At 48.1% G+C, this 21,892-nt stretch overlaps 2 protein-coding genes across 4 annotated transcripts; one reads left to right on the top strand and one right to left on the bottom strand.

The window, feature by feature from the left end:
- The first annotated feature begins 322 nt into the window (after window positions 1-322).
- prrt4a (proline rich transmembrane protein 4a) lies at window positions 323-6,906 on the top strand. Its single transcript, XM_060060074.1, is given in 4 exon segments — window positions 323-539; window positions 925-1,845; window positions 3,617-4,051; window positions 4,054-6,906. Coding segments are annotated over 3 exon segments (2,919 nt in total). The 5' UTR covers window positions 323-539; window positions 925-1,031; the 3' UTR covers window positions 5,724-6,906.
- On the bottom strand, window positions 6,888-20,938 carry impdh1a (IMP (inosine 5'-monophosphate) dehydrogenase 1a). Of its 3 annotated transcripts, none has more exons than XM_060060077.1 (16): window positions 20,624-20,938; window positions 20,162-20,260; window positions 19,572-19,620; window positions 17,924-18,025; window positions 17,616-17,690; window positions 17,152-17,358; window positions 16,696-16,783; window positions 16,370-16,569; window positions 12,931-13,021; window positions 12,657-12,752; window positions 11,990-12,133; window positions 11,302-11,446; window positions 10,146-10,289; window positions 9,629-9,712; window positions 8,921-8,941; window positions 6,888-8,503 (listed from the first exon to the last, which is right to left on the bottom strand). In XM_060060077.1, the coding sequence occupies exons 1-16, from the start codon at window positions 20,860-20,862 to the stop codon at window positions 8,482-8,484; spliced, it is 1,806 nt and encodes a 601-aa protein (XP_059916060.1). In that variant the 5' UTR covers window positions 20,863-20,938; the 3' UTR covers window positions 6,888-8,481. The 3 variants fall into 3 exon arrangements, with proteins under 3 accessions (XP_059916060.1, XP_059916059.1, XP_059916061.1); XM_060060076.1 differs by having other exon boundaries at window positions 8,925-8,941; XM_060060078.1 differs by lacking the exon at window positions 8,921-8,941.
- Between the last annotated feature and the right edge of the window lie 954 nt (window positions 20,939-21,892).

Here is a 21,892-nt window from a genome sequence, read left to right as displayed (position 1 = left end):
AGGGAGAGGGAGAGGGAGGGAGAGGGAGAGCGACAGAGAGAGAGAAAAAGACAGTTTGTGTGTGTGTGTGTGTGTGTGTGTGTGTGTGTGTGTGTGTGTGTGTGTGTGTGTGTGTGTGTGTGTGTGTAAACTAGAGCATGAAGAGCGCCCCCTCAACCAGGGGGTCTCTCCTGCACCAGTGGACAGCAGCAGTAGCCGGCTGACAGACGGACGTCTATCTGTGAAGTGAGGGGCCGAGGGACAGAGGGGGGAGGGAGAGGGGGGGGGTCGACAGAGGCAGGGAAGGGGGTGTGGCTAGGTTGGTCCAATGGATCTGATGGAAGGGAGAGAGAGGCAGTGCACAGTGGTTGTGAACAGACCCAGATAGCTACGCAGAGAGAGAGAGAGAGAGAGAGAGAGAGAGAGAGAGAGAGAGAGAGAGAGAGAGAGAGAGAGAGAGAGAGAGAGAGAGAGAGAGAGAGAGGGCTAAGAAGGCTTGCTTGAAACTATGTGTTGTACACACAGAGAGAGATAGACTGCAGCAATGAGCTATTCATAAGGTAAGAGAGCATCCTTTTTACAGGAAATCACACTGGGAGACATTATGAACACACACTGAATGCAAAGGAATCAGAGGCTGTTTTAGTAGGCGATGCAAGTGTGTGTGTGTGTGTGTGTGTGTGTGTGTGTGTGTGTGTGTGTGTGTGTGTGTGTGTGTGTGTGTGTGTGTGTGTGTGTGTTTTTGTGTGTAAAATGCTAATTATTCATAAGTGATGAAAATCGTCTAGAGATTTTCAAAATGTTGAATGCATGTATACCGAAAGGCTTCGAACTTAATGATTTTGAATATAAATGGATAGCTTTGTGTGACAACACAGACTGAATATTAATATATCTATATGTATAAGTGGTATTTATGTCAGCTACCATGTGTCCTGACCACAGGTGTGTGAAGCAACATCACTGGCGACTTTGAGGTCACTGATTAGTTCACGATGTGATCGGAAGAGTGCCTTCAAACGCCGCAGACGACATGTGACTTCCCCGGAAGCATGTTCCACACTTCCACCATGCTTCGGTTGGCTGCTACTCTCTACCTTCTCCTATCCCTCAATGCGGTTCCATCGACGGCGGAAGACCTCCAGGAAACGCGAGAGACGGCGGATACAGGGTCTCCCCAACGCCTCTCATCCACGTCCACGCATCCAGAGCCTGGCCTTCCAGCTGACGCCCAGCCAGACCCTGTGTTTCTAACCTCTGGAGAGATTGACCCGATCCACCCCTTGGTGGTGCACCTCCCTCGGCATTCGATGCCCTCCGAGGACGCAGACGGACATGCAGCGTTTGGGGAATACGAGGACACGCACGACAGCGCTGAGGGGATTTCTCCCTCAAACAGTGACTTGATGCCTCCAGAGAGAAGTGTTAAAGAGGTTGCGTCTTCCAGGGAGGAAGAGGAGGAGGTGGAGGAGGAGGAGGAGGAGGTGGAGGAGGTGGAGGAGGATGGGCTGAAAGGGATCGGCGGCGGGGAGCGAGGAGCAGAGTCTACCCAGGGGCCGACACCTCAAGGTGGGCTGGAGGAGGCCAGTGGCGGGGGGGCTGGAGACAATGAGCCCCCTGCTAGGCCCCACGAGAGCACCGAGGTCCAGCCGCTGTGGTCCGTCCCTCGGCCCGGCTCAGGGACGACCCGCACCTCAGCCGTGGACCTGGCCCCTGCGACTCAGGACAGAGGGAGAGTGGACCTGTCGGTCTCTGCACAGGATGGGCCCGTGGACAGCCAGAAGACCGAGCCAACGACCAATGAGGACGGTTTAACAGGATGCCCGTTAGATAGAGGGAACAACAGCAGGCCACAGAAGGTGGAAGGTAAGATCCTCAAGTAGACAATATTGAACGGGCTATTAAGGCTACATTCCATCTGTTCTGCTGGTTGGACAGCTATTAATATGGCATTTGAGGTTGATAGAGCCATCACAACCTTCTTTACATAAGGCTGAAAGCTCAAAAGACTGCCCATGAATTAACCACTGCAGTGTATTCTGCAGGCAACACAGTCGTGTTCAGTGTTTATTATGCATCCAGTGTGTACGTGCTTTTCATTGGTTTACTCAAGCACTGTAAAATCTCACTCTCTTGCATCTCTGTCTACCCCATTTTATCTCTTACATTCTGAACTGTATCAGGCGATCCTACAATTTAATGTATTTAAAGTATGGCAAAAACACATAAATGGACACAAATTATATGGACAAACTCGTGGAAACTGAATGTCTCTCATTGAGTTTCAAGCTCCCACTGGTCACCTACCTATCCGTCAAATTGTCAAATTATAGGTGGGGTAGATCCAGTCGACCCAGATTTAGTAGGCCAAGACCCAAAACAAGTAGAGTCATTTAAGAATAGCTCCTCAAACAATCCCAAGCTCCAGGGAATGTCTTTCAAACATAAAGTTTTAAGTAGGCATGCAACCCCATATTTTGATGATCTGATATGTCATGCAAAAAAACACAACTGTATAATGACAAAGAGGTTGGTTGTTGACATAGAAACATTGGAGGTTGAAGTAACTGGAAAATATGACAGTTGCATTATTTATTGGTTTAACAAGCAACAAAAATGTTGATTATAAGTATTTTTATTCTTTTACAACTTTAGACAGGACCATTGCATGATTCTAAAAAGATTACCAAATGAGAGCAACAATGAGGTCAATTTTTTACCTTATCACCAAATACTCTCTCTCTCTCTCTCTCTCTCTCTCTCTCTCTCTCTCTCTCTCTCTCTCTCTCTCTCTCTCTCTCTCTCTCTCTCTCTCTCTCTCTCCCTCTCTCTTTCTCTCCCTCTCTCTCCCTCTCTCCCCCTCTCTCCCTCTCTCTCTCCCTCTCTCCCTCTCTCTCCCTCTCTCCCCCTCTCTCCCTCTCTCTCTCTCTCTCCCTCTCTCTCTCTCTCTCCCTCTCTCTCCCTCTCTCTTTCTCTCCCTCTCTCTCCCTCTCTCCCCCTCTCTCCCTCTCTCTCTCCCTCTCTCCCTCTCTCTCCCTCTCTCCCCCTCTCTCCCTCTCTCTCTCTCTCTCCCTCTCTCCCCCTCTCTCCCTCTCTCTCTCCCTCTCTCCCTCCCTCTCCCTCTCTCCCCCTCTCTCCCTCTCTCTCTCTCTCTCTCTCTCTCTCTCTCTCTCTCTCTCTCTGGCTGTGTGTGTGCGTATGTCAGCCACACACACATCCCCCAGCCACCACTCATGCACTCGGTTACTTTGGCTCTTTTCCTGTGTGACCTAGTTAAGGCCTCCCCGTGGTCGTCCCGGTCTATTTTATTATGGATCAACTCAATGAAAACACTGCATATCCCTTCTGGTTTTACTTTGAGGCTAGTTAAAGCCATGGCATTCTTCTTCTTCTTCCTCATTTTATATTCTTTAATGTCTTTATTTTATTATTTGTTAAGAATGTGAAATTGTACATCCCACATATATGTTTGGAATTGATGAACAACTCAAGTCCCAGAACCTATTCCGTACTTAACTGTATGTGTTTGCCAGTGCAATTTTTTTACAATCAATCTCAATCAAGACAATGAATCCACCAATCTAATCAAATAAAGCAAAAGAAGCCATTGTTAACATGTTATCTGATGCGTCGGCAGATTCCCTTGATGAAGACCAGGACTCGGACATCAGTGCTACACTGCCTCGTCCAGATTGTAACAGTGACCCTACAGATGCGTCAATGCTAAAAACCAGAAACCAATCCTGCACTCCTGTTTACCCAGAAGACTTCAAATCGGACAAATCCCCGAATCCCTTTCATTTTCCTAGCCCGCCGTTTCTCATCCCTCTGTACTCTGATTGGAATTCTGCCATGGCTACGTGGGGCGTGGCTTGGGAAGCACACATCTACGGTGTGGGATCAATCTTCGCCATGTCCGGCTTCATATCCGTCGTGTGTTTGTTGGGTTTACCCCTGCGTTGTCCCATGGGAAGCCCCTATTTCACTTTGCTGCATCTGCTCCTCCTGGCATTCGGAGGGATCCGGGCTTTCTCTCTGCTCTACGACGCCTACAGCCACCAGGAGCGCCTCCCTCCCTGGCCTCCCTCCTCCTCTCTGAGCTCTCCTTCCCCTGCCTGGCCTCAGCCTTCTCCCTGGCCTTCATCCTCCTCTCCCTGCGCTCGCGCATGCACTCGTCTCTCCGTCGATCCCTCAGCCCCGTCTCCTGCCCGCTCTCCCCCTCGCCCTGCCTGCTCCTGTGTCTGTCCTTCTTCCATGGGATGGTCTCGCTGGGCTGTGTGGGTCTCCTCCAGCTCCTGCCCTCCTTCCCTGCCCTGCTCCTCCTACCGCGAGGCCTGTTCGTGTGCCTCTCTGTCCTGCTCCCGTTCTCCTACCTCATCTTCTACTGCTTGGCCCGAGCCCAAACCAAACACATCTTCCGACTGGGTGACAACGCAGAGGGAGGGGGTTCCCCGGAGGTCCTGCGGCCTACAAAGTGCCCGTTTGCTGAGGTGGAAGACTGGGCCAGGGCGGCTGGTGTCGGCATAGCGGCGTCACTGTGTCTGCTGGCTTGCGGAGGTCTTCAGCTCTATGGCCTCCTGCACTACCTGGGCCTGGGAGGAGTGGGCTCCTATGTCTTCGAGGCCTGGCCCTGGTGGAGCTACCAGTTGAGCTGCCGGCTGTGTGAGGTGGCCGTGTGTCTGGGCCTGGCTCTCATCGGTGCATACCCGTTGTTCTGTGGCACCCGCTCTCCCGTCAAGTCGAAGGCTCCACTTCGGCCGGGATCGTGGTCCCAGCTGCCGAGCGACTCCCCTTCAGGCGGCCCAGCCGTCCTGGCATCTCTGGGAGAAGGCAAGTCCGCCGCCCTCTCCCCTCACTTCCTCTGGTCCCAGGGTACGCAGGAAAAGCTAGTGGTGTGTGAGATTACCTCCAATGGGCAGTCTGAGGCCCTGCCACTCTGCCCAATCGTGGACCCTTTAAGTAGAATCAGCACCTTGGAATCTACATCTGTGCTGCCACTACCTGCAGCCCCGTCACCCCCACGCAGAACACAAGCTGCCGATTACAAGTTGTCCTCCCTGGATAGTCTCGGCCTGGACGCTGACTCTACGGGGGACCTGCGTCCTCCTTCTCCCATAGACTTGTCTCGCAGCATTGACCAGGCCTTATTCAGCGACGCCCTGTTCTCCCGCAGTATATTTGGACCTCCAAGGCTACCCAATGCCTCCTCCAGCCTGTCCTTAAACTCTCCTGTTAAACCACCGCTAGGCTACAGCTATGAGGACAGTGGCCTTTACCGTACAACTTCCTGTGGTGACGCGGATCACGAGAGTCCTCTATCTAAGTCGCATCTACCTGACACTCCGTCGCATCAAAACATGCCCTCAACATTGCCGGAGCCATTGAACCGGACGGGAAGTACCCCTGGTGCTTTCGACCAGGCTTCCATAGGGGGTTCGTCCCAGGGTCTGTGCAGCGACCCCGGGAAAACCAGGAAGACCCGGGCCTATCCCTGGGCTAACAGAGGCCACAGCTTCGCCCATGGCACCCTCCCCCGGGCCATCCCCCAGCTGCACTACCACAGGCGGTACCGGACGCTGAGCCTGGCCTCCCAGGGCAGCTGTGGATCCGGCCGTCTGTTAGGGACTGAGCACCTCAGCAAGAGCCAACAGCTGGAGCGAGATCTGGAAGTACAGGCGGAATTTGTCCATGTCTGCAGACAGATTGATTCTCAGAGTGTGTGCAGCGACACCATTGAACTGTGAAGGTCATCTTTAGGTGACTACAGCCAGGAGGTTCAATCCTGCAATTCAAGAGCTAAGATCCTGCAGGTTTTAAGTGCAGTCCTAAAGAATCATTTGCCAACCCCTACACTGGGTTCATTAAGGTTTAACCTCAGATCTGAAGGGGGCTAATCAATAGGACTATTGGAGGACCACCAATTAATTCTGTTATAGGATTTGGCTGGAGGGATACATTTTGAATGGTGAACTTATTGAATTAATATGAATAAAGTTTTAGTTTGGTCTAATGGTCAAAATGTTTAGTTTATTGACAAAGCCTACTGAAACTTATTCTTCATGTGCTGCCATTGTAATTTAGAATTAATATATTCAAGTTGTTCTGTTTGAACTTCTCCTGCACCTTTTTTTTCATTTAATGATTGACAGCTTCAGAAACAAATGTTACAAACCCTGACATTCTTATGCTAGTAATGTTAGCATAATAATAGAAAACTCTTATGCATTCCCTTAAGTGGATAACATAAGAGCATATTGACAGTTCCATAAAGGCGCGTTCACACCCAAAAGCGGTGTCTACTAGCTTAACTAGGAGACACAAGGTTGCTTGCCTGTACAACTAACTTTTCTCATGCGAGTAACTCAGCATCAAGTGAAATTCACTGGGAAAGAATTGCCTTTACCTTACATGAATTCATGCCGCGCCTTCGCTCTTGGTGGGAATGCACGGTTAGATTTCACAGATTTTTTTTTATAAAAATATCTAAATTTAACAGTTCTGATGCTTTCATAGATTTAAATATAATTTCCGTAATTTCAAAGCCTTTAATGAATAATTAACTCATTCATGAATACTTAATTCACATGCCTTGTTTATTTGCACATTTACATATAAGATACCAAGATATTAAGTTATTGGCTTGCTTATTAGCTGTATTTCCATTTTTTTTTAAATCACAAAACAAAATCACGTTTTTCAAACACTATACTGTATAAATATAAATATTGCACTTTAAGAAACATTAAGCGCAATTTCTCATTTTATCTTCCACAACGGTTCACGTACCCAGAAATGTAGCAATGTTGCCCTCTGCTGGTAGGACTCGCAGTATACAATGGTGTTAAGCACGTTGGTTACATAACCACGATTTGAATGTATTTGTGAATGATAAAACACTTACAAAATAATAAAATATGTTGAAGTCTTTATTTTTGTACATTCAGCAATTGATACAGCTAAATATTGCCAATATATGAGAATTCAGAGCGAGGCAAAATACAGTAATATAGTATAATATTTTGATCTAAAAGTATACATGTAAGTTATTATTAGGAATGATGTGCTTTATGAAAATAGATACAGTATATAACATTTTTATAATTAACATAATTATAATAGATATTCTCTAACAATGAACAATCAATTATGCAGTATGATCAGTATAAACACTATATTTTTCTCTGGGGGAACTGCTGAGGCTATAACTGAAGGAATGGAGCTACAGCTCTAGCTGAGTGTGAGCCCTGGGTTTTGTATTTGGATATGTTACAGTACTTATAAGGCGCTCAGGGTACATATAGATGTAGATCTGCTAGCTTTATGCTATCAGGTTTGTACTAGAATATTATATATTTTTTACTTCTTCTCTAATGTAGCATGTATACAAAAAAAGGCTACTAGCATACACACCATAACAAACACCACAGAAAGCCAAACCTTCTTTCAGAAGTAACTGTGTTACTGTGTACACATTCGCTGTAAACGTACACATAATTCCATTAACTTGTATTTATTGCTCTGAACCAATAGCCAATATCACGTTTTCCCACAGAGGTACCTTGCGGCAGCTTAGCTGCTTGCGGGCTAACATATGTAAGCATCAAAATATATTTCAATATTTACGTTTGTTAAAATCATCAGCAATGTATCAGTGTGTACCAATAAACAATGTATAGATATATATACTGCACGCACAAATTCTCTCTATACAATAACTCCTCACCCTGAGAGCCCCCTCATACTGTAAGTCTCAACAGAGAAGCGTGGCAGCTGTCTGTAAGCTCTGTCTCTGTTCTAAAGCCACTTGTGTGCTGCTTCACGGGCAGATCAGCAGAGGGGAAGCAGCTAAAAGCCACGCAGCCCCTAGCTTCTCTGCTGAGCCTTCCGCTCATTACATAACCTCCGACCCCTAAAAAAAAAGCCAGATGACGATGAGCATACGTTTGATGCTTTACATACTGTCATTTTGATCTCATCTCATGTTTAATCTATGGTGTTGTGGTGTCCCGATTAGAAGGAATGAGCGGTATGAAAATAAGTCAAGTGGAGAGACAGCGAGTCAGAGAAAGAGAGTGCGAGAGAGTGTGAGAGAGAGAGGGAGAGAGGGAGAGAGAGAGGGAGAGAGAGAGGGAGAGAGAGGGAGAGAGTGTGAGGGGGGTGCAAGCGACAGACAGACAGAGAGAGAGAGAGACAGATAGAGAGAGAGACAGACAGATAGAGAGCGAGCAAGTGAGAGACAGAGAAAGTAACAGACAGAGAGACAGAGAGAGTGAGTGACAGAGAGCATGAGAGAGAGACAGTCAGAGCGAAAGAGAGAGAGAGAGCACGAGAGAAAGAGAGCTGGAGACAGTGAGAGACAGAGACAAAGACAGAGAGAGACCCACACACACATGGAGAAGAGGAAGTGGGCCGCATGGTCACATGCGTACGCTGAACCTTCTGGGGGGGTTGGAGGTCGGGATTCCCGCCGCGGGACGGCCACATATCCCCTCTCCTTGGCCATCAGTAAAGCCGCTTCTCATAACTAGGAACAGAAACACAGAAGAGCCTTACTCGCTGTCAGGGGAAACAAACAACACCAACAACGACGGACAGACAACAGACGGATGCGTGATAAGAAAGGAGGGCCTTTGTTTTAGCACCAGGTGGGAGCTTAGTTAGCCTTTACAAGCCTTTTGAAAATCTGCCTTATCCTGCCCCTTACTGAAACCACAAGCGGCAGTGTCCACCTCGATGTATGATGGATGGATAAGAAACGTTTGCTATAGTCCACAGGTAAGGCTGGTGGACTGATCTATTCAGCATACTTCTAGGTGCACACTCCCACTTGGGATGTGACTAAGGGACAGGGAAGGGCAGATTCTGAAACGGCTTGTCATGGCTGAACACACTCACAGCTGGTGTTAAAAACGGGTCCCTTTAGAGAACAGGATGAACGTACTTACATGGCACAAAAGAATACCTAACATGATAGCATGAAAAAGAGAAGGAAAAAGAAGACTATTTGATGACGAGAAACCATTTTTGTCGAGATTTCACAGAGGACATCACAAACACAGATGCATGATGGGACAAACGGATTGAGGTGGTGAGTAGACTGAAGACACAGGGGGGACTGAAATTTATCCAGGGCACTAAACAGAAGCATATATCAACTCAAGGCAAACTGCTGCGTGTCATGGGGTATAGTGTATGGTGGAAATAAGTGCATTAGTTGGACAACACTATCAAATGATGAAGCCGTAAATTGGGCTATGACTATGTAAGGCTTTGTGCTAAATCAAACAAAGCGATAATGAAAATTGTCCTCCAAGGTAACTAATGCTGTAATGGCCTGGGATGTGTTTGAACATGGTTCATAATGCGCTGCACCTGGGTAAATCTATATGTGCTAACAACAAATACTTTATGTTCTTACTCATGGCTGCACATGTTGATGTGAAAATGAAAGAAGTAGGCCTACAAAGACTTCATACAGCATTTTAATGACAATTAAAAAAATATTTTATAAGGAACCATTCCATTTTCGATACATTCAACTGAAACCCTTGGCCGTAGCGATCAGGTGTATCTGAGAGCGAGGACTAAGGGCCAGCGGGGGGAGAGGGCTAGGGGTTCAAGGGGAGGAGAGTCAGGGGACCGGACGTACGAGTGCAGGCCGTGGACTCCACCCTCCACCTGGGCGGACATGGTCCTCTTCTCAAACTTGAGTTCCCCGGAGTACATCATAGACCTTCGAGAGAGAGTGAGTGAGTGAGTGAGTGAGTGAGTGAGTGAGTGAGTGAGTGAGTGAGTGAGTGAGTGAGTGAGTGAGTGAGTGAGTGAGTGAGTGAGTGAGAGAACCACACAAACACACACACAGAACTAGTACATCATAGACCTGAGAGGGACACACACACACACACACACACACACACACACACACACACACACACACACACACACACACACACACACACACACACACACACACACACACACACACACACACACACACACACACACACACACATCATAGACCTTGTGTCAACAGACACAAACAGACAAACAGCAGTTCAGACGTACACACAGACAGAAAGTTCAGGTATACAGACAGACAGTTCAGACATACACACAGACAGGGAGACTGGTAGTTCAGACGGTTCACTCCAGCAGGGCACACTCACCGCAGTATGGAGAGACTTTTGGCTCCAATGTCCTGACAGCCATGTTGGATACCAGCGATGAGATAAGGAGCAAACTTGTGGATGGAACCTTTATCCTGCACCGAGCCTGAAACACCCTGGGCCACTTTGACTTTATCACCCTCACTACACACACACACACACACACACACACACACACACACACACACACACACACACACACACACACACACACACACACACACACACACACACACACACACACACACACACACACACTTAAAATATTTATTCACAAGATGTTTGTATGGAAAGGGAACGTTTATTAAGTGGGAGTTGGATTTTGGATTCTGCCCAAAGGGACTGCTGGTATAGACCAGTCTTTTAATTAATCTATTTTAATACATTGATACAGTAGGGACTGTCAAAGCTCAAATCAAAATATTTAAAAAAGCATATCACTTGTTTTACCCCTCCTATCACTATTTGCCCATTCAAGTGAAATGTAATAACGTGGAAGAGATGTGAGAGGTCCAACTGACAATGACACAGAGGTCTGGTTCCTTAGGTTTGGTCTTTCCTACCTGAAGTAGCGTTTCTGACTGCCTGGTCTCTTTACCTGAAGTAGCGTTTCTGACTGCCTGGTCTCTTTACCTGAAGTAGCGTTTCTGACTGCCTGGTCTCTTTACCTGAAGTAGCGTTTCTGACTGCCTGGTCTCTTTACCTGAAGTAGCGTTTCTGACTGCCTGGTCTCTTTACCTGAAGTAGCGTTTCTGGCTGCCTGGTCTCCTACCTGAAGTAGCGTTTCTGACTGCCTGGTCTCTTTACCTGAAGTAGTGTTTCTGACTGCCTGGTCTCTTTACCTGAAGTAGCGTTTCTGACTGCCTGGTCTCTTTACCTGAAGTAGCGTTTCTGACTGCCTGGTCTCTTTACCTGAAGTAGCGTTGCTGGCTGCCTGGTTCTCCTACCTGAAGTAGCGTTTCTGGCTGCCTGGTTCTCCTACCTGAAGTAGCGTTTCTGGCTGCCTGGTTCTCCTACCTGAAGTAGCGTTGCTGGCTGCCTGGTTCTCCTACCTGAAGTAGCGTTTCTGGCTGCCTGGTCTCCTACCTGAAGTAGCGTTGCTGGCTGCCTGGTTCTCCTACCTGAAGTAGCGTTGCTGGCTGCCTGGTTCTCCTACCTGAAGTAGCGTTTCTGGCTGCTGTTATTCTTCTCCATGGCGTCCAGGGAGCCCATGCCACGGTACTTCTTTAGACGCACGCCGTCTGAGAAGAAGTACTCCCCAGGAGCTTCTGTCGTGGCCGCCAGCAGGGAGCCCATCATTACTGTGGGGGGGGGGGGGGTCAACAGTCACTGGGTGAGGCTGAGACCGGTCGTTCAAGTCCAAATTCAGCATTCTATTCAATTCAAAGAATCATCCTAAAACACAGCACGGCTAACACACTTATCTTCACTCCATCACTTCAGAACTCTCGACTCTGTGCTCACACATGACCAACAGGGGTTTTGTGAAACCAAGGGTACGCCGATACAAGAAGGATGGCCCAAGCCGTCCTTAGAGGGGCAGTATCGATGAGTTCACCGCCATTAGACCTCGTCTAATGGCGGTGACCACAGGGCCCTCGATTGAGGGAATTATTTGCGACAAATTGGGTGTGGTACCGATGCCTTGATCCATGATAGGAGCAGATCCATCATCAGAGTTATGAGCGACTGTGTTCGTTCATAACTCTGATAATGGGTCTGCTACCCATCCCTTCATACATTACAGGAGCAGACCCATTATCAGTGCTCGTCGTGCCGTTAAACCTCTATGGAGAGGGTCAATCCGGCACCGGGGTCAGCTTCAACCAAAGGTTTGTGTTCACCGGTGGAGGCTCCCAGGGCCAGCGCCTTCACCACGTGTCCCACGGTCTGAATGCCTCCGTCGGCGATCACGGGCACGCCGAACCTCCGCGCGTACTCCGCCACCTTGTACACGGACGTGCCCTGAGGCCGGCCGCACGCCATCACTGCGGAACACAAGCAGCCAATCAGCTTCAACCTCTGTTGTGGCTCAATGACACGTAATGTCGTCGCTTCAACAATCACAGCGATTTCAGGTCTACCGTTTTTCACCCGTGTTGTATATTGAAAAGTGGCTTTGGTTCATTTTTCTGTGTGTGACGGTAAATTATTTATTAATACCTGATTGGAAATGTGGGCGTCACAACAGATAGTATAGGATAGTAGTAGAAATGTAAGGATTGAGATAAGGAAAACCATTTTTTATGATTACACTACTGGTTAGGCCAGTACAACAAAGCTGCATTTTGTTGTACTGGTTGTCCTTACTTGTGCCATGACAATAAAGTTGAATCTAATCTATCTAATCTAATAAAACAATAAACATTTAAATAGTAAAAAACTAAAACTATACATCTATTCCTTGTACTGTATTCAAGCTGTGACCTAATGAGTGGTCCCCCTGCCCCCCTGCCTCCTGTACAGAGGGCGTGGTCTCTCCTGCCTCCTGTACGGAGGGCGTGGTCTCACCTTCCTGGGTGATGCAGATGGACCCGCACCCCATCCCCACCCGGAGAGCGTCCACTCCCGCGTCGATCAGGTTCTTCGCCTGGGCCGCCGTCACCACTGAGCACACCCAAGGTACCATGTGGAATCAACGCAGCACTAATGAGCACACCCCGGGTACCAAGTGGAATCAACGCAGCACTAATGAGCCCTTACAAGGACGTATAAGTTGTTTTAAGAAAGAGATTAAGACTAAAGAGTACTTGGAGTTCCTAGATTCCTTGGAACCTGAACTCACCGTTTCCGCCCACTACTTGGAGTTCCGGGTATTCCTGTTTGATGTAATTGATCATACTGATCTGGTACACCGAGTTCCCCTGGGAGGAGTCCTGCAGTACGGATACAGCGCGTGAACACATGACGTCACACAAGATAAAGCTACCATCGCAGAACAATGGATAGCAAGGGGCTATTCGTACAAGTGCACCTATACACTGAGATGATAAACCCAACCGGGACCACAACATGCTACATGCTACAGCCACCAGGACCACAACATGCTACATGCTACAGCCACCAGGACCACAACATGCTACATGCTACAGCCACCAGGACCACAACATGCTACATGCTACAGCCAACAGGACCACAACATGCTACATGCTACAGCCAACAGGACCACAACATGCTACATGCTACAGCCAACAGGACCACAACATGCTACAGCCACCAGGACCACAACATGCTACATGCTACAGCCAACAGGACCACAACATGCTACATGCTACAGCCAACAGGACCGCAACATGCTACATGCTACAGCCAACAGGACCACAACATGCTACATGCTACAGCCAACAGGACCGCAACATGCTACATGCTACAGCCAACAGGACCGCAACATGCTACATGCTACAGCCAACAGGACCGCAACATGCTACATGCTACAGCCAACAGGACCACAACATGCTACAGCCAACAGGACCGCAACATGCTACAGCCAACAGGACCACAACATGCTACAGCCAACAGGACCACAACATGCTACATGCTACAGCCACCAGGACCACAACATGCTACATGCTACAGTCACCAGGACCACAACATGCTACATGCTACACCCACCAGGACCACAACATGCTACATGCTACAGCCAACAGGACCACAACATGCTACATGCTACAGCCAACAGGACCGCAACATGCTACATGCTACAGCCACCAGGACCACAACATGCTACATGCTACAGCCACCAGGACCACAACATGCTACATGCTACAGCCACCAGGACCACAACATGCTACATGCTACAGCCAACAGGACCACAACATGCTACATGCTACAGCCAACAGGACCACAACATGCTACATGCTACAGCCAACAGGACCACAACATGCTACATGCTACAGCCACCAGGACCACAACATGCTACATGCTACACCCACCAGGACCACAACATGCTACATGCTACAGCCAACAGGACCACAACATGCTACATGCTACAGCCAACAGGACCACAACATGCTACATGCTACAGCCAACAGGACCGCAACATGCTACATGCTACAGCCACCAGGACCACAACATGCTACATGCTACAGCCACCAGGACCACAACATGCTACATGCTACAGCCACCAGGACCACAACATGCTACATGCTACAGCCAACAGGGGTATGACATGCGACATGCTTCACCCCCAGGACTATTAATGCTCCACCCACCAGGACTATTAATGCTCCACCCACCCAACAGGACTATTAATGCTCCACCCCCAGGACTATTAATGCTCCACCCACCAGGACTATTAATGCTCCACCCACCCAACAGGACTATTATTGCTCCACCCCCAGGACTATTAATGCTCCACCCACCCAACAGGACTATTATTGCTCCACCCACCAGGACTATTAATGCTCCACCCCCAGGACTATTAATGCTCCACCCACCAGGACTATTATTGCTCCACCCATCAGGACTATTAATGCTCCACCCACCAGGACTATTAATGCTCCACCCACCAGGACTATTAATGCTCCACCCACCAGGACTATTATTGCTCCACCCATCAGGACTATTAATGCTCCACCCACCAGGACTATTAATGCTCCACCCCCAGGACTATTAATGCTCCACCCCCAGGACTATTAATGCTCCACCCCCAGGACTATTAATGCTCCACCCACCAGGACTATTAATGCTCCACCCACCAGGACTATTAATGCTCCACCCACCAGGACTATTAATGCTCCACCCCCAGGACTATTAATGCTCCACCCACCAGGACTATTAATGCTCCACCCACCAGGACTATTAATGCTCCACCCCCAGGACTATTAATGCTCCACCCCCAGGACTATTAATGCTCCACCCACCAGGACTATTAATGCTCCACCCACCAGGACTATTAATGCTCCACCCACCAGGACTATTAATGCTCCACCCACCAGGACTATTAATGCTCCACCCCCAGGACTATTAATGCTCCACCCACCAGGACTATTAATGCTCCACCCACCAGGACTATTAATGCTCCACCCCCAGGACTATTAATGCTCCACCCACCCAACAGGACTATTAATGCTCCACCCACCAGGACTATTAATGCTCCACCCACCAGGACTATTAATGCTCCACCCACCAGGACTATTAATGCTCCACCCACCAGGACTATTAATGCTCCACCCCCAGGACTATTAATGCTCCACCCACCAGGACTATTAATGCTCCACCCACCAGGACTATTAATGCTCCACCCACCAGGACTATTAATGCTCCATCCCCAGGACTATTAATGCTACATGCTAGCTACAGCCACCAGGATTATGCAATGCTACATGCTACAACTACCAGGACTATATCATGCTACATGCTACACCTACCAGGACTATATCATGCTACATGCTACACCCACCAGGTCTATATCATGCTACATGCTACACCTACCAGGTCTATATCATGCTACATGCTACACCAACCAGGTCTATATCATGCTACATGCTGCACCCACCAGGTCTATATCATGCTACATGCTACACCTACCAGGACTATATCATGCTACATGCTACACCTACCAGGACTATATCATGCTACATGCTACACCCACCAGGTCTATGTCATGCTACATGCTACACCTACCAGGTCTATATCATGCTACACCAACCAGGTCTATATCATGCTACATGCTACACCCACCAGGTCTATATCATGCTACATGCTACACCTTCCAGGACTATATCATGCTACATGCTACACCACCAGGTCTATATCATGCTACATGCTACACCTTCCAGGACTATATCATGCTACATGCTACACCTACCAGGTCTATATCATGCTACATGCTACACCCACCAGGTCTATATCATGCTACTTGCTACACCCACCAGGACTATATCATGCTACATGCTACACCTACCAGGACTATATCATGCTACATGCTACACCCACCAGGTCTATATCATGCTACATGCTACACCTACCAGGTCTATATCATGCTACATGCTACACCAACCAGGTCTATATCATGCTACATGCTACACCCACCAGGTCTATATCATGCTACATGCTACACCTTCCAGGACTATATCATGCTACATGCTACACCACCAGGTCTATATCATGCTACATGCTACACCTTCCAGGACTATATCATGCTACATGCTACACCTACCAGGTCTATATCATGCTACATGCTACACCCACCAGGTCTATATCATGCTACTTGCTACACCCACCAGGACTATGACGTCCACCCCGGCTTGCATGATGAGGTCCAGCCGGTACTTATCGTCGTCCCTGGTGCCGATAGCGGCCCCGCAGAGCAGCTGCTTGCGGGAGTCTTTGGAGGCCAGCGGGTAGTCCCGGTTCTTCTTCAGGTCAGTGCGAGCAATGATCGCCACCAGCTCGTCACTGTCGTTCACGATGGGCAGCTTACCTGGACGCCAACAGGGTGGGGGGGGACACAACACCGTGAGAAAGCTAACAGCATTCTCTACAGTGAGATAGATTATATATATATATATGTTCCTGTTTGGCGAGGTGAGGCGTGACTGAGTCGTACCCTTTTTGCTGCGTTGCAGTATATCGTTGGCCTCTTTTAATGTGACTCCTGCCGGTGCAACGACCAAATCTTCTCTCTTAGTCATCGCCTGGGTAAAACCAAAATGGTAATGATGTGAAACAGTGACAAAACCATCAACAAACAATATCTAAATAGGTCTAATTTAACGTTTTTAACCTGTAGTATTTATAATGCTGCATCTTTTCATCTCTGAAGTATCAAACTTTAGAAACAATTTTTTTATAGAAATTGGAATAGATCTGGAAGCACTGAAAAGACAACAACACTTGTCATGAAGAGCGTGCACACACACACACACACACACACATGCACACACACACACACACACACACACACACACACACACACACACACACACACACACACACACACACACACACACACACACACACACACACGTGTTGATATGATCACAATTATGCTCAGTCCCCTGACCTCTTCCAGCGGCCGGTCGTGGTCCTTCTCTGACAGGAAGTCGATATCTCTGGAGGTCACGATGCCCACCAGCTTGCTGCCCATCTTCCCCGTCGCTGTGACCGGGATGCCGGAGAATCCGTGGCGCAGTTTGGCCTCAAACACGTCCCCCACCGTGTGTCTGGGGCTCATCACCACCGGGTCGGTGATGAAGCCCTGCTCGAATTTCTACACCGGACAAAGAGAGCGGAGGTATACCGAGGTAGGTATATTCATGTTTTATCATTAAAACAACACTTTGGTAAATACTCAAACACACTTTACATAAGAACAACTAACACACAAGAGTACAAGCAGATATCAAATGAAAAGAACGGATAAAGAAACAAACTCATTTGTGACTAAATAAAAACAAAGGCGTGGTTGAAGTCATGTGATGGTCCCATTGGTCCACTGTTGTCTTGTTGACGGTCTTTCAGACGTACCTTGACTTTCCGTACTTCGTTGGCCTGGAACTCGGCCGTGCAGTTATGGTGTATTATTCCAATTCCACCCATCAACTGGAATTAATGGGGATACATCACAACGACAAACACATTTGCATAAATACGATGATATCAAGACACTCAAATGTATGATAGCACATCGAGCAATGGATGTAAGATCCATTACCTTTAAAATTGTACACTCTTGTTGCTCTCTGACCGAGATTGAATTAGAATAGTTTATACCCGATAACTTTGTTTCAAAAAGTGACATAATGCCACGTGAGAGAGTGGGCGGGCCTACTCACTGCCATGGCGATGGCCATGGAGGACTCTGTAACGGTGTCCATGGGAGATGAGATGAGGGGAGTCTTCAGCGTTATCTTGCGTGTCAGTGCTGAGGTTAGATCCTGGGGGATCCCGTTAGATTCAAAGAGGAAACGTCAGCGTCATTAGGACCAACTTCTACCGAGCGTCAGCTACCCCCGCTAAGTAATGAACGCGCTGAGCGCGACAAACTGCGGAGCCACGTTTTTTTTTTTTTTTTACCTGTACAGCGTTTCAGAGCATTTTAACTGATGAGGGAATATGTCAGTCATGGTAAGCCTTTTCATTTTGTGAAGGCTTATTCCTCTCTTCCAAGACTAAACAAGTAGGCATACAGCACAGATTTCAAAATGATTTTTTAACTACCTCATCCTTTTTTCAGAAGATTGTCATAAATCACTTAAATTACTAAATTGCTTAAATTATAAAATATATCAGCTTATATATAATTAGGCTCACTTATGATGACCACATTCATCACAGTTGCATCATTGGAAAAGTGGCACCATGTCATTAATGTAGATAATGAGACGTAGATAATAAAGCATAAACTACATTTAAACAATGTTTAAGTTTATTAAACGATTTTGGTTGATATGCCTAAACCAAAGACCTAATGCCATTTAGCATAGTGGCAACACATTACCAATTTCAAAATTGTTGCTTCTCTGCAAATACCAACAAACAAGTAAAGCACAGCAATTTGTATAATATTTTTTTTGCTGTATCATGAATCATCTCATGGCACGTCTTAGCGTCCAGCCTGTTGATGTGAAAGGCTGCTTGTTAGCGTAACGCTAGCTCGCTACGGGGTGAGCGGCGCAGGTGTGCAGCACGTGATTACCAAGCACCTGCTAACCAGTAATGATCGGCACCCCGGCACGAGACGTCGTTTAATTTCCCAGCAGAATTTACAAAGCCAAGGGACAACAAAGTGCACTCCCCGTCCGCATGTCAGTAGGAAGCCTTTCGCTCTCACTAGAAGGTGACCAGATTTCTGAAATGACAAACGGGGACGTGTGTAGTTCGGCAGTCCAGATATCAATAAAATATATGGTGTTAGAACTTCTGAAAGGAAATAAAAGACCTATTCTTTTTTTTCTTTTCTTGGTCGATGTAGTACTGTAGTACAATACTAGGATGTGTTCAAAGTTCGGTACTAGCCAAAAATGTAATAAGGGAATGGGTCTATTGTAGTGATTCCCCATTCCCTCTCACCGGTCATGCCTGCTTATGGTTTAAAGGCGATGGAAAGGCCCACTCACAGCGAGGTCGCACGACATTAGCTAAACGAGAGACGTATCACTAATAACTGTCTCAAAGGGAGTATTCATGAGCGAGTGAGAACTTTTGCCATTTACAAATCTACTCATGTATTTTTAGAATCCTATTTTTCGTAAAACGGGGACAGCTGCGGAGACAGCTCTAGCCTGGGACAGGCCGCTGAAAACGGACACTATCCCCGGAAAGCAGGGACGTTGGGTCAACCTGCCTCATATGGTTGCATTATAGACGTATAATCAAGAAGTTTGTGTGTGTGTCTTTGCATGTGTGTGTGTGTGTGTGTGTGTGTGTGTGTGTGTGTGTGTGTGTGTGTGCGTGTGTGTGACATTGTGTAGATATACTCACCACTTCATCAGAGGTGAAGTCTATGAAACCAGGAAGTATCAGGAAGTCGCTGGGTGAAAGGCAGAGAGCACAGCATTTGAAAAGCAGGATAAACAGTGCTATATTACACAACAGCAGTCCCTTGCTCATTCATGTATATCTAAAAACAACAAGAGTAATAGGGTTTGTATTGTATGTAGGAACACACAACAAGGGCAACAGAAGTGGGCACAATCAAGCTGGTGTCATTAGTGTCCAGTTTTATGACTAAGCTGCTGCAAAAGATAATCTTTCAAATGCTGAAATGCACCACACTTATCCACTGCATTAATATACACTCTCCATCTACTCTGCATTGAGCCTCCAGTGAGGACACACACACACACGCACGCACGCACACACACACACGCACGCGCGTGCGCACACACATACACACACACACCACACACACACGCACGCATTGGCGTAAACGTTTGCACACATAAACACACACACACACTAACCCAGACAAACACGTAAACACAGTGTGTGTGTGTGTGGGATTGTCTGTGAGAGAGCCTGGTTATGATATGATGGTGGTGTAGGTAGTACATGTCTGTGCATTATCTTACTTGTATGTAAGTCCATCGCCGATAGCAAACAGTTGCTGTGCTGTCAGTCCGTCTTCTGGCACGTAGCCAGTGCCTCCACTGATCAAATAGTCGGCCATACTGTACATACACACAAACACACACACACACACATACACACTCAGAGTCAGAGTTTCCAATTCCCAAATTGTGGAGACTGTTTGCATGGAACATACTTCCAGACATTTCCTGCCATAGGGCGGGTAAGAGGATTTGATGACATCATTGTTGGGGAGGCAGAGGTGGGTGATAACAGGGCTTTTAAAAGCCCTCAACGAACGTCAGCACAAAGTTAAAACATCCCCAGCCTCCTGATGGGACATCAACAGCCTGCCGTCGGCCTATTTAATTACAAAGAGCCATTAGCTGAAGGATTGGCGGCTGCCGCTCTGCTCTGAAGCCACGCGGTCCGACGGAGGTCCGGCAGACCAGGCCCAGACTGACCTCTCGGGTTCGTATCCGGCCTGGATCCGAGTGGCGCTGTACCGCTGCGCCGCCGTCTCGTGGCCGATGCTGTGGGGGCTGGTGTGGGTGTACGGGCCGTAGGGGGGGGCCTGCTGCTCCCCGTCCCGGGGAGAGAGGCGGGGTCTGGCCGGCTCTGTGTCCCCCACGATCCGACGGTAGTCGATCTGGTAGTTGTCCCGTTCCCCGTCCCATGTGCGGTCATAGCAATGACCTTCCATCTCTGGGAAATCCAGGGTTATGACCTCACCACGTCGCTGCTGCCCCCCCGCCCGCCCGGCCGGCCGGCTTGCTGTCTGCCTCTCCCCCCCCCCCCCCCCCCCCCCCCCTCTACCTTCTCCTTTCCTCTCTCTCTCTCTCTCTCTCTCTCTCTCTCTCTCTCTCTCTCTCTCTCTCTCTCTCTCTCTCTCGTTCTCTCTTCCAAAAAAAGATAACAGAACTAGAAAGGCCTACTCAAAACATCCAAACCAAAGCACGTCTCCTTCTGACTTGGGGAGCAATAAACACACACACACACACACACACACACACACACAAAAGCAAACACTCACACCAAAGCACAGGTGTACAAAGACACACACTCGCACACACACACAGCACAAGCAGTTGCTACTTTCACACTCTCAGACAGCAACAGGGACTCGCGGTCACCTGATGGCTTTTAATGAATTCTAGCATCACAGACACCTCTCACACACACCTGGCGTGACACTCAGCTCCCTTGCTAGCTTAGCCTTTCCCCAGTGGGCCAGATTCAAAAACAAAACTCCAGTAAGGTTAACAGTCCCTCGTTCAATATGTTCAGTCGGATCACCGAAAGGACAAGAAATCATGAAACACCGCCCGGGAAAGCGCAAGCAGCTTCCACAAAGTCCACAAATCCAGCTCCGCGTCCAGATCCAGTACTTTTTACCAAACTTTACCTTTTTTCCTTCAAGAGCGGCTCTCAACGTCCATTACATGGTACCGGGAATGAAAACTCCAGAGGGAATCCCACCGTGTTGGAGAGGCTGTGGAGGTGACCTCCCAGTGTGCGTCCCGGGGTGAGAGCAGACGGGATACGACCAGACACCGTAGGAGTGGAGGTCCTGTAGGACCACAGAGCAGTAATGCCTTGTTGCTCGCTAAGCTAAGAGCCCTCTTCCCCCCTCCCTCCCTCCCTCCCTCCCTCCCTCCCTCTATCTCTCTCCCTCTCCTCCTCCTCCTCCTCCACCTCCTCGTGCCCCGCTGGGCTTAACTCTGTTTCTGACA

This window comes from Gadus macrocephalus, chromosome 9 (genome assembly GCF_031168955.1).
Source record: "Gadus macrocephalus chromosome 9, ASM3116895v1".
NCBI classification, from domain to species: domain Eukaryota; kingdom Metazoa; phylum Chordata; class Actinopteri; order Gadiformes; family Gadidae; genus Gadus; species Gadus macrocephalus.
The sequence above is the reverse complement of the archived record's forward strand: the minus strand, read 5'-3'. Positions and strand labels throughout refer to the sequence as shown.